Source organism: Bison bison, unplaced genomic scaffold, assembly GCF_000754665.1.
Source record: "Bison bison bison isolate TAMUID 2011002044 unplaced genomic scaffold, Bison_UMD1.0 scf7180017864135, whole genome shotgun sequence".
In the NCBI taxonomy this organism is placed as follows: Eukaryota; Metazoa; Chordata; class Mammalia; order Artiodactyla; family Bovidae; genus Bison; species Bison bison.
Genome location: NW_011494707.1, coordinates 6,687,461 through 6,700,991, shown reverse-complemented (window position 1 = coordinate 6,700,991; position 13,531 = coordinate 6,687,461). Strand labels below are relative to the sequence as shown.

Below are 13,531 nucleotides of genomic sequence, written 5' to 3'. Positions count from 1 at the left end.
GGTCTCTGCTCCAGTGAGGGGGATCGGGTAAGGTAGGCTTCCCTGATTGCTTTTATCAAAACCACACACAACCCCCAACCATCATCTCCCCCTCCTTTCTCTGCGTTTTTCTTCACAGCTTTAACCACCACCTAACTGGTAGGATATATATACTTGGGTCCTGGGCTACTGTTTGTGCCCCTGCCCGTGAAAACATGAGCTCCAAGTGGCAAGAATTCTGCTTTATTCACTGCTACAGCCCTGTGCCCAGGTCAGAGCCTGGCACTCAGCCTGGATGGAAGAAGGGAGTGCGGGGGAGGAGGATTGGAAATGGCATGGAGGGAAGCGGGGAGGAAGAAAGGAGAAGGACCAGGGTGATGAACAGCCACGTTCCTCCCACCAACAGAAGAGCGGCCACCCTACCCTGCCCACTGGTACCCTTCTGCACAAGCAGGATTTTCCTCAAACTGATGCAGGAGACCAAGGGTCTCAAACTCAAATCCTCCAGGGGCCAGGCACATACGCAGGTGAGAGGAGCAAGACTGTCTAACACACCAGGGAGCACTGAGGACCACGGCAGGAAACCAGGGCCACGTGCCTCAGCGCTGGCTGACCGCTTGCATGTGGAATAACGGCACTGACGCTGCCACAACACTTTTCTAGAAAACCTGGACAGTTAAGAACGCCTGTGGAATTTCCTGATATTTAAATGTTCATTCGTACTGTCTAAAACCACTATGCCCACCAAATGGGCTGGAAGACACAGCTGTTTACAACTAGGAATGGGACACCCTCCTTAAGTACCCTCCAGCCACGTCTGCGGCTTGGTTTTTCCATTGGTAAAGCAGGGAGGAAGACGTTACCTATGGCCAAGTGTTTGGGGAAGACAGGATGAGCTCCCAGGTGGACGGTACTGGCTCATATCAGTGTAAGCTATACTGTGTCTTCTGCACACACCCACATGCACACATGCGTGTCTCTGTGCTCATCTGTGATCACACTTACGGGGTCGTTGATGGTTTCGGAGAACAGGGGCGAGCGGTCGGAGAAGCAGGACAACACGAGCTGGATCAGCACAAGGCTAAAGTAAATGTAGAAGGTGACGTCGCGAAAGACATCAACTCGGGCATCCTGCACAGGAGGGGAAGGAGGAGAAGGAGAAAAGATCACTTTCTAGAAGCAGCTGCAGGGGGCGGTTTATCTTCCGGGTTATCGCCCCTTCAAGATAAAGAAGACAGGTGTTTACATCATGGTGTGGTCCACTCTGCCTGGTCAGGGCAGCTGACATGGAGAGGAGCCCCAGGCTTGGGAGTGGATCAGACCTACCTTCAAGGCCTGGCTCAGCTCACACTGGCCATGGCCATGGGGCTTGATCAGCTTACTTAACCTCTCTGTGCCTCAGTTTCCCCACCGACAAACAGATCAGTGGCTCTCAACAGGAGCGGTGACTTTGCCTTCCAGTGAACATCTGGCAGTTTCTGGAGACATTTCTGTTCAGGGGTGGGAGGGCTACTGCCACGGCCCCTCAACATCCTGCAAAGCACAGGACAGCCCTCCCCCAAAACAAAAGGAAGACTCGGGCCCCAAACGCCAATCCCTGCTGAGGCTGAGACACCCTGCCAGGGTGACTGTGAGATGGCAGTAAGATTATTCACGAAAAAGACTCAGTCCCCAACCTAGCACTCTGAAAACACGAACTCAACAAATGGCAGCTGCCATCACTATTAAAGACCGCTGAAAGGTACATTGTAGGTGCTCAATAAACGTTTGGTCCCTCCTCCTTGCTTTGCCTAATGCCAGCTTCCGATTAGCCCGAAGGCGGCAGGGAACAGCGGGACAGTCTGAAATGACCCGCTCTTCACGACTCCTAGGAGCAGCAACAAGGGCCGCTTCCCAGCCAGAGTGACACCAACGCAACGTGGGAACTAGTCCAGGGCCCCCCAGGGGCAGTCGCCCTGCAAACACCACTCCCCACACGGCTGCATTCCAGACGAAACACACAGAGAGCAGACCTGCTCGGCTGTCACCACTGACAGAGGCTCAAAGTATGGTGTGCATCTGCCTGCTGCTCCTGCCCCTGACAGAGGCACAGACAAATGGGGCTTGGAGGAAAGAAGATTCTAGAACTAAGGTTGCATGGGGGGAAGGGAAATCCCCAGGGAAGAAGCTGGACCCATGTGGTAGCCATTCTCTGGTTCCTAAGGAAATGCATGGTTTCCATGCGAGAAACCATGGAACAGAAGGAACAGGCATCTCCCGGGCACTGCTAAAGGAAGACATGGAACGAGGTCACACTTACCTCTTTTAAGGCAGTCATGATTTTGGATCTCAGGATGGCAAGGGCACACAGTAGGGCTATAAGCCAGAAAGTGAGCATGATCCCTGAGGACTGGACTCCCCTCCTTCTCTCGATCTGAATTAAAAAGGTAGCAAGCAGCTGGAAGAGAAAAGCATGCGACAAGAGTTGTCAGGAGAAGGTCGGGTCCCCACGGCCTCCCCAGTCTGGGGCCTGGCAGATGCAGGGCCCAGAGGAGGGCTGCCCCCAGGACGGTGGTAGCAGAATGGCCTGGCTCCAGTCCCAGCTCTGCTCTCGCCTCGCTGGGTGACCTTGGGCGTGTCACCAAACCTCTCTGAGCCTCTGCTGCCTCATCTGCAAAACAGAGTTGACAACAGTATTCATCTTGAAAGCCATGAGAATGTAACAAGATCCAGGAAGGGATGGAAAAGTTGGGGGCGGGAGGAGAGAGGGTGGCACGGGCAGGGAGCTCAGTTTATCACAGAAATCAGCACGCTTTTTCTTAAAGGACCAGAGAGTAAATATTTTAGGATTTGTGGGCCATGGAGATTCTTTCACAACCACTCCCATCTGCAGTGTAGCATGAAAGCAGCCTCCCATGAGACAGGGAAGAGTGGTTATGGTCACCTGCCAATAAAACTTTATTTACAAAAACAGGCTGCGCGCCACCCCCTGCTTTAGAGAAGGAAGTCCAGCCTGATGCAGTGGGCTCGTCTGCCTCGGGCAGCAGTGGTAACCGCTCTCCTTTACTGAGCCTCTCTTTGCTCTGCCTCTAGGACACACTCACCTGCACTGACTCAGTGCAACCTGTTTTGAGCCCCAGTTTGCAGATCAGGAAACTTACTCAACCTGCTACAGACAGATACATAGTTGTCTTCACGGAACTTCATTAGAATGACGGTGAGGGGGGGATTCATTTCCTGGTACCCTGAGCTATGACTTCCGTTTTACATGTGACTCAGTGATCGAGGAGAAAGAACAATGAAACCACTTTTCCTTGAAAGAAGGAGATGCCCCTGCCCTTCCGCAGACAGCCCTCTGAAGGCAGACCCCAATGCTGGCCACAGTCATGAACCCGACTCCCAAGGAGCTATGGGCACCCACAGCACTGCCCCTTAGCCCCCAGCTGCCAGAAACCTGGATGTCTGTTCTCATCCCCGGTCCTCTTGTCTCCTTCCCTCCCTGCAGCTCTGCATCAGCAACACACCTGGCTCTGCCACCAAGGCCACCCTCAGTTGACCCACCACTCACTCTGGTCTCAGCCTCCATGCCCCTGGCCCAGGTGCCCCTGGGCCCCTACTGGCCTCCCAGCTTCCACTCTTGCTCACAACCCATTCTCACCACGCTCAGCTCTTAAATAAGCACAGCCTGCCATGCCACACCTTTCCCTTTCGGGTGAGGGGTTTTAACCCAGGGTCCATGAGGCTCTGGATAGAAGCCAGGGGGTCCATGAACTCGGACGGGAAACAATCATAGCTTCGCTTTCCCTCATCAGCACCACCAATGACAACGGAAAGCAACAAAGCTCAATGGCACCAGCAGTGCCCGGGGCTCCGTCACCACTAGAAGTCACACCCGAAGACAAAAAGTGAAAGGCCTCTCCTCCAGCTACCGTGGACGCTGGGCTGCTGTCTGGAAACTAAGGAGGTCTCACACCTGCTGGTGGACCCTGAGTTGAGATGCACTGATAAAGAAGCCCATATTTTTGCTGTTTACTCTTTTGCAAACTGTGATTAAAGATAACTGGTTTCCCAGCCCAAATGTCCTGCAACTGAAGAATCTATACAGTCCATACAATCAAACACACTGAGCAATTGTGGAAAAAAATAAAATAAAATAAAGGTCTTTGGAACAGCAGAGGCTGAGAAGTCAGACTCCAACTGCTCCAGCCTGCATGGTTCCATGCACATGATTTTCTGGAAAAGGCAAAGTCACAGGGGCAGAAAATATAGCGGGAGTGGGGGAGTGGGGGAGGGCAAGGGCAGCATGAGGGAGGTTTCGGGGGGCTATGAATTGTTGTGTTGCTGTGAATCTCCATTGTGGGCATGGTGCTTACCTGACAGTATCGGTTTATCAAAGCTCATCAATGGTTCAAGGAAAAAAGTGAATTTTACCCTATGCAAAATAAACCTCAAGTAAAAACATAAATGGACCTCATTAAGATCTTCATACATACACATATGTGTGTATGACTGGTTTCCTCCACAAGCCTGTGTGTTTGATGATTTTAAGAACACTATTCTGAGACCAGACTGGCAAAGAAGAAAGGGGTGTGTGGCACAGAAAAGGTCTGGAAACCCAACTCTGGGACTGAAAACAAGGCAAATCCCACTCACCCTGCAGCTCAACTTCCTTCAGAGTCAGCCCCCTGCCCTTCCAGTGCCCCTGCGCCCCTCCTCACTGCCTCTGCCCCAGCCACACTGGCCAACGCTCAGTCTCCCCTGCTCTGACCCCAGATCACTTGCACGTGCTGGTCTCGCCACTGGATCCTCCCTATTTCTAGCCCCTTCCACTTTAACATCCTGCTCATTCTTTACGCCTAAGTTCCATCATCCTTTCCTCCCTCCTCCCATCAAGACCAAACCAAATTCACCCAAGACAGCCGTATTTCTACTGTAAGATCTTCTCATTTCCAAATGGCGGCCACTACTTACCATGGTGATGCCCAAGAGGGTTGGGCTGACCAGGAACACTGGGGCCAGGAGCTTGCCCATACTTCTTTCCCAGAAAGAGTAGAAGAGGTCTGCCCAGCAGACGATCCATAGCAAAAACCCCAAGGCCTGGAAGAGAAGTACACGCACATCTTACAATGGACAGACCTGGAACTTCCCCCAGCGTCCCTGCAAAAAGCTCAGCCTCGGAGGAACCGGCTACCCCCTAACCATTGCCTGTGGTCTTCAGACACAGTATACATCCTCTGGGATCCAGTCAAGTCCTAGGCAGGGTGAGCCAGTATCCATGCCATCCCATGCTGGTCTGTGTCTCCTCTGTACCCCAGCCATGACTCTGTCTGTCCTATTCTCCCCAGCACCTGAAGACTCACGTCTCTGACTTATCGACATCCATGAACTACATGGGGGCCCTCACACGATGGCCATTCATCCAACAATATTAAGCCAACCAAAATTTACTGGGGCCTACTATGGGCCACAGACGTGAAGGATAGAACGATGAATAAAACAGACAGAAGTCACTGCTTTCACGGAGCTGTGATTCCAGTGGATAGAACAGGCAAGAGACGAACCGAAAAATACACAGTATAACGCTAGAGAGGAACGAGTGGCATGAAAAGTGAAAGTGTTAGTCTCTCAGTGGTGCCTGACTCTTTATGAAACCATGGACTGTAGCTGCCCACCCCCAGGTTCCTCCATCTACGGAATTCTCCAGACAAGAATATTGGAGTGGGTAGCCATGCCTTTCTCCAGGGGATCTTCCCAACCCAGGGATGGAACATGGGTCTCCTGCCTTGCAGGCAGATTCTTTACCGTCTGAGCCATCAGGAAGAAGAAATAAAACAGATAAGATAGGGTGGCCAGAGAAGGCCTCTCCCATCAGGTGACATCTGGTGAAGAGCCAACCGTGACTACTTGAGGGAGAGAACAATTCGGGTAGAAGGCAAAGCAAGTGCAAAGGTCCTGAGGCAGAAATGTGTTCAGCAGGTTCATGCCTGCTGTGGCATGAGCCGTGGGTGTGACAGGAGGTGGCTTAAGAGGAGCCTGGAGCCACATCAAGCTGGGCCACTGAGCAGACGTCCAGGTTTTACTCCCTAGGATGAGAAGTTACTAGAGTGTTTTTCAGCAAGGCACAGACAAAATCTTACAGTTTTTTAAAAAATATTTTTATTTCTTTGGCTGTGCCTTGCCTTAGTTGTGACATGTGGGATCTAGTTCCCCTAAGGGATTGAGCTCAGGGTCCCCTGCCCTGGGAGCATGGAGTCTTAGCCACTGGACCACCAGGGAAGTCCTCTGGTTTACACGTTAAAGGGAGAGGTTGCTCTCCATGAAAAGTACAAAGTGCTGCCAGAGGTCTAAGAGGAAGACACCAGATCCAGCTGAAGACAGGGGAGCAGACAGCATGGTGAGATGGGCTTGGAATGTGGTCTGACCAACGGTATCACAGGCAAGGGGACAGCTTCGGTAAAATCATTCAAGTTTACCTGTTTGCCAAGGGCTTATGGAAATCAATCTCGGGAAATGGGGCTTTAATAAAGGACAGAGAGACACATGCTAAGAGGAGAAAGTGGAATGCACACACACACACATACAGGATATATACATGCCCTTCATGTGTCTCCCCCAGAAAGCTCTTTCTTACAAGGGGCATACCAGCACCTGTAGAGTGGAGAAACAGACTCACTGACCAGATGACCAAAATTAAGCCCATCAATGAGGGGCATATGGATACCACGTGACCTCAGATGTACCCCAGAGAAGGACCCCGTGGCCCTTTTGTAGTTCTCCAGCCAGACAGGCATTAGTGAATCAAACTGTGAGAACACATGGTCCCAAGGGCCCAAGTTGAGAAACTGACTCTAAATTAACTGGCCCATGTTCTCCAAATATGTCAGCATGATAAAAAAAAAAAAAAAAAAAAAAAAATGGTGAAAAGTTCTTCCAAAATAACAGAAAAATAAAGAAACAGTGTGACTAAGTGCAATGAATGACCCTGAATTGGGGGGAGGAGGAGGGGATGCTAGAAAGGACAAGCATCCTTGTCCCTTTTGGCAAGGGACAAAAGTGGAATATACATAGTAGTTTTTATTTTTTCTTTTAAAGTATTGTGTCCATGTTATATTTCCTACATTTAATTGTGCTGTTGTTACATAACAGAATATCCTTTTTTCGATAAAACATACACTGAAGAAGGGGCAAAGAGGCATGGTGGATGCTAGCTTTTCTCAAATAATTCAGAAAAAAATAAATACTGTGTGTATACGGAGAGAGCAAAGAGAGTAAGAAGATGCTAAAATGTTAAATGTGGCAGAATGTTAAAAATCGGTGACTATAAATAATGGGTATTCAGGGCTGAGGGAGTATTTAATATTATCCTTGCAACTTTTCTGCAGTTTGAAACTATTTCAAGATTAAAAAAAATTGTTTTTTTAATTAAAAAGACATCCTTGGTCAGGGAGGAAGACCTCCATATAATCTTGTGAGATAGATTATATCACCCCCACTGTAATCATGGGGAAACTGAGGCTCAGGGAGGTTAAGAAATTTGCTCAAGGAAAAAAAATTCTTAAAAAAAAAATTTCTTCCCATTTCTTTAATTTTGTATCTATATGGGATGGTGCATGTTCATTAAATTTACTGCGATAATCACTTCATGACCTATGTAAGTCAAATCATTGTGCTGTACACTTAAACTTAATACAGTGCTGTTTGTCAGTTAGATCTCAATAAAACTGGAAGAAGAAAGAAATTTACTCAAGGTCATATAGCTAATAAGTGGCAATGCCAACATCTGAACCCACGTCTGAATTCAGAGCCCCAGGCTTTATTCACCACATTATTATTCTGTGTCCTAGTAAAAGGCAGCTCAGGGGAATTAAGCAGAAGGAACATGTCAGTTATCACAAGCAGTCTTCCCTACCACAGCACACACCCCACCCCCCAATATGCACGCACATCATAATAAAACCCCACGAGACTTACAGTCTTGGCTTTGTTGAGATGTGTCATCTGAATGTAGCCCCGGTCATGGTGGGAGAGATAGAGGAAGTAGAAGGGGAAGCAGACCCAGAGGTAAGAGCAAGGCACCCACACGAGGACGGTGTTCTGAAAGCACTTGGTGAAGTCGGGGTTGCTGGTGTTCCACGTGACATTCCACTCCTGCGGACACAAACACAGGCCCAGGTAAACAGGACGCCCCCAGGAGTGTGGACCAGGGGCCTGCGTAGAGTTCAAAGCTACCTGCTGTGGGGTTTAGGAACTAGGATGCCCTCCCAGGCAGAACAGGCAAACTGGAAAGATCAGTAGCCAGAAAGACTTCAAACAAAGAATGACAAACGAAAGTTATGTCTCACCTTCCCCTCACAGGTAAGTTCCTGAGACAATAATGGGCAGGTTCCATTATTGTACAAAAGATGGAGACCACCACTTAAAGGAATCCTTAAGGGTATTCTCCTATAAATCGACTCATCCTTTAATCACATAAATCATGCCTACTTTACAATCCTGTGAATTAAGAGCTTTCTAATATTTTCTTCTTTATCATCCCTATGATCCCCATATCACTGTATCAATGCATCAGTGATGGCATGACAGTGATCACATCATGATCACTTTCATCAGCACCATCAGCATCACTATAGCGGTCATCATCAGCACCACCATCTTTATCACTGGCATCAGCATCGCCATCATCCACCATCATCAGCACCACCATCTTTGTCACTGGCATCAGCATCGCCATCATCCACCATCAGCAGCACCACCATCAGCAGCATGACCACCAACAGCACCACCACCATAGATAATACCCAAATTGCAGTTCTGTGTTCTAGGCCCTATTCTAAGTTCTTTCTATGTATTATCTCCTTTAGTTCTATAATTACTTTATCATTTCTTTCTTAGAAGGGAAAACTATAGCACAGAGAGGTTCAGTGATTTGCCCAGTATCTCACAGTACCTACCCCATTATTTGGTAAGACCTGGAGCCTGACTCAGACTCAGGCAATTCGATTCTGGAGTTCCTGCGTTTAACCACAAAGTTATCCTGGCTGAGAAACAAATCTGTCTTACTTTTATCTTTTTAAGAAGCCACCTGTATTGCATAAGAGACAATGCCAAATAGGTAAAAAGATAAACACATACATAAATAGAGCAGGTATTATCTGCCCAAGAAAAAAACTTCAACCAGCCTTCAGACTTCTGTAATGGAAATTTTAACTCAAGCCCTGATCTGACCACTGAACTGTTTGTTATATGACTTTGGGGAAAGGTATTACCCTATCCAGAGGTTTCAATTTCCTATCTCTACCATAATTAGGCGGGATAAAATTAGAGGTCTGAAACAGGTGATTCCCAGGCTGACTAGGCCCACAGAGATGATCTGCAGTTATTGTTGGTACTTTAAACATGCCTTTTAAAAAAAAATCTCAGTTTAGCTGCCAACACTTAAAAATGAGGAAATTTCACATAAAAGTTGGATTTACAGTGTCTCTCTAAAAAATAAAAAACCAGAAAGTCTGGCAGCACTGGGCCCAGATTCCCGCTTCACAGCCAATGGGAGGAACTAGGGAGGAGCCAGTCTTTGGGTAAGGTTCATGCCGTCCAGCGGCCAGTCCCCGTGCAGCCCCCTCCCCACAGCACTGTCTCCCCACCACTGGATATCTGCTCTCCAGACACCTCTGATTTCAACAGCCTTCCCAGAATCAGATTAAGAGAGACCACCAAGGAACTCCAAGGAACCTGGATTCTTAAAACTCCATGCAAGCTTTAAAGCCACATCAAAGAACATTACAGAATAGAAAGTAATGGGAATAAGTGGACGATTTTACATTTGATGATCAATCAAAATCTATGTTCTGAGCTTTATAAAAGAGATCTAGATGTGTACCAATGCAAGCATACTTAATGCTACTGAGATGTACACTTAATACTGGTTGCTGCTGTTCAGTCGCTCAGTCATGTCCATCTCTTTGCAACCCCATGGACTGCAGCACACCAGGCTTCCCTGTCCTTCACTATCTCCCAGAGTTTGCTCAAACTCACGTCCACTGAGTCAATGATGCCATCCAACCAGCTCATCCTCTGCCGCTCCCTTCTCTTCCTGCCCTCAATCTTTCCCAGCATCAGGGTCTTTTCCAGTGAGTAGGCTCTTTCCATCAGGGGGTCAAAATATTGGAGCTTCAGCTTTAGCATCAGTCCTTCCAATGAATATTCAGGGCTGATTTCCTTTGGGATTGATTGGTTTGATCTCCCTGCTGTCCCAGGGACTCTCAAACATCTTCTCCAGCACCACAATTCAAAACCATCAATTCTTCAGCACTCAGCCTTCTTGATGGTCCAACTCTCACATCCATACATGGCAACTGGAAAAACCAAAGCTTTGACTATACCGACCTTTGTCAGAAAAGTGATGTCTCTCCTTTTTAATACACTATCTAGGTTTAAAAATGGTTAAGATGGTTCAAGAAAAAAAAAAAGGAAGAAGAAAAAGAAAAGACTTGACTTTAAAAACAGAGAGACAAAGATCTAGTATTAAGTAAGTACCCAAACTGGTTCTTCAGAGGTATAATTATTCTATGATATAAATGGTTATTTTTCCAGAACCAAGAACAAGGAATTATTGAAAAATAAACTTTAAAAGGTCAACACAGACAAAGGAATTTAGCTAGGAAACTTCTAGACACAAAGAAACCCTAAAAAGGACAAAGTTCATGCCTCTGTAGACTTGGGCACTTTGAAGACAGCCTTGGAAATAATTTATCTGATCATGGAAAGGAGTAGTTTATATCAAAGACTAATTATTTTAACTGATTTCACACCTAAAATTCTTAAGATGATGGTGAAAAGGGGGATTTAACTGTTGGTGGTTATTATAATCAAAGCAGATTCTGGCCAGAAAAAACTCATTCCAAAGGAATTTGCCTTTGTACTAAGAAAACAATACCGAAACTTAATATAGAATTATATATATAACTTCCCTTGTAGGAAGGGCTTCCCTGGTGGCTCAGCTGGTAAAGAATCTGCCTTCAAGGTGGGAGACCTGGGTTCGATCCCTGGGTTGGGAAGACACGCTGGAGGAGGGAAAGGCTACCCACTCTAGTATTCTGGCCTGGAGAATTCCATGGACTAAGTCCATGGGGTCACAAAGAGTCGGACACAACCGAGCGACTTTCACTTCGCTTCTCTATGTCTATAAGAAGCTTGGTTCATATATGAGACATTTTAATCACCTGATCCTTGCCCCAGTTATTCCTTGACTGGACTGCTACAGTAACTTGCTAGCCACACCCTGCTTCCAGACCCTCTGGGCCTCACCTAGTCCTCCCCACCACAGCCAAATACATTTTCTATCTTATACATCTATACATGCATCCAGATATAATTATCCACTCATCTCACCCACCACCCAGGCACCAAGTCATTCATCCATCTACCTATCCATCCACCCACCCACCTCCTCTACCCATGTACCCATCCAATGATCCACCCACCCACCTACCCACCCGCTGATTCATGCATCCATCCACCCACCTGTCCACCCAGGCATTCATCCATCCGTTTCTTCCACAATTTCTCCCGCCCCATTTCCCAATGTGTCCACTTGGCCTCTCTTCGTATTAATTTACTTTTAATAGGTAACACATTTCTGTGCTAAACTTTCCCCAACTACCCAAAATGGTACACTGTGAAAAATAAGTCTTGCTCCCTGAACTCAAAGCTCTCCCTTCCTACCCCACAGGCAAAACTCCTATATTGCTAACAATATATCGTTATTCTTCCAAATATAGTTTATCTACTTTGTTTCCCCTGAAGGTGCCATAATACATACTTGTTTGGCACCTCACTTTTTTCCCCTTAATATTAGAAACCGATCTCTGTCAGTGCCAGAGATCTGCTTTATTCTTGCTAGTTTAACTTCATTTCTTTTGAACAAAGGGTAGAAGTGACAAGCTACCTCCCCCTCCTGGTCCCAGACTGGTCCCTCTCTCTAGAGGCGACACCATCCATTTCTTCTGTATCCTTCCAGGAAACATTTTATGCATCTATAACAAAAATAAATACATATCTTCTGTAATCAAATGGACAGAAACATACTCCATACCCTGTTCTGTACCATCCTTTCATCTCTTAAGAACAGATCAGAGAGATTATTCTACTCTGCACATTTCCTCATCCTTTGCTCCAGCTGTTTTGTCTTTCCTCATATGGATGGGCTTGACCTTATATAATCAGCTAACGGGGCACTAGGCTGCTCTTACAATGAAGCAGTGAATAAATTTAGGAAGTGCCTCATTTCACACAAAGCAAGCATATTTGTAAGATAACTTTCTAGACGTGGACCTGCTGGATTAAAGGGTGTATGCATTTAAAATTTAAACAGTTGCTGAATCCAATGGGTATCATCAGTTTATTCTGCACCACACAAAGTACCAGGGTCATCGCTTCCCAAACTACAGTATATTATAAGCTTTTGATCTCTGCCAATCTGATAGTGGAAAATATCTCCCTGTAGCTTCACTTCCTTTCTTCTTAATGATAAATGAAACTGAAGATTTTGCCACTTTGTGTGTTAAAAGCAGTTTCTTCTAAGAGGAAAAACCATAGGCTTAAATACCTATGAGTTATTAAATGGGACAGATCTGAACACCCATCTCCCCTGGGTAACAACCTCCAATAGTTTCCCATCACCTTTCAGAGCCAATCCTTGCTTGCTTCATGAGCCCTTCCACATCCACATTCAAGCTCCATCTGTTTCTTCTACAATTTCTCCCACCCCATTTCCCAATGTGTTAACTTGGCTATTCATTCAAAGAAGCATTTATCAAGCCTGTGTCAGGCACCATTCAAGGAACTAGAGATTTAGGAAGGCCTATGGTCCCCACCTTTAATGCACTCCCCAATTGCTGATCCAATGATTGATGCTTTGGGATATGTCTTGCTAGATACTCTTCCTGCCTTTTCATAGTAACAAACTCCTACTCATCCTTCAAAATCCAACTCAGAGACACCTCCTTTAAGAAGCCTTTCTCCTGGGCTTTCCTGGTGGCTCAGTGGTAAAGCTGCTGCTGCTGCTAAGTCACTTCAGTCGTGTCCGACTCTGTGTGACCCCATAGACGGCAGCCCACCAGGCTCCCTGTCCCTGGGATTCTCCAGGCAAGAGTACTGGAGTGGGGTGCCAAAGAATCCACCTAAAATACAGGAGACACAGGTTTGATCCCTGATCCAGGAAGATCACACAGGCTGTGATGCAACTAATGCCCACGCACCACAACTACTGAGCCTGAGCTCTAGAGCCCGGGAGCCGCAACTCCTGAAGCCCACCTGTCTAGAACCCGTGGCTCTGCAACAAGAGAAGCCTCCGCAGTGAAAAGTCTAGGCACCGCAACTAGAGAGTGACCCCGCTCACTGCAACTGGAGAAAAGCAGCAACAAAGACCCAGCATAGCCAAAACAAATCAACAAAATTATTTAAAAAAAAAAAAAGAGCAGCCTCACTCTCCAAACTATGAGAACAGCCCCCCAACACTGCAATGATGACTTACTTGTCCATCAGTACATCTGTCCTGCCAGGACTTCTGACTCTT

At 46.9% G+C, this 13,531-nt stretch overlaps 1 protein-coding gene across 2 annotated transcripts in view; it reads right to left on the bottom strand.

Annotated features, from left to right (window-relative positions):
* Positions 1–13,531, bottom strand: part of ABCC1 (ATP-binding cassette, sub-family C (CFTR/MRP), member 1) — a 131,144-nt gene that overhangs the window by 96,215 nt on the left and 21,398 nt on the right. For both annotated transcript variants that reach the window (XM_010839896.1, XM_010839897.1), the window contains exons 2-5: positions 7,930–8,106; positions 4,930–5,055; positions 2,279–2,416; positions 985–1,110 (exon numbers count right to left, since the gene is read on the bottom strand). In XM_010839896.1, the coding sequence (XP_010838198.1) occupies positions 985–1,110; positions 2,279–2,416; positions 4,930–5,055; positions 7,930–8,106 (567 nt within the window). The remainder of the gene's footprint in view (positions 1–984; positions 1,111–2,278; positions 2,417–4,929; positions 5,056–7,929; positions 8,107–13,531) is intronic.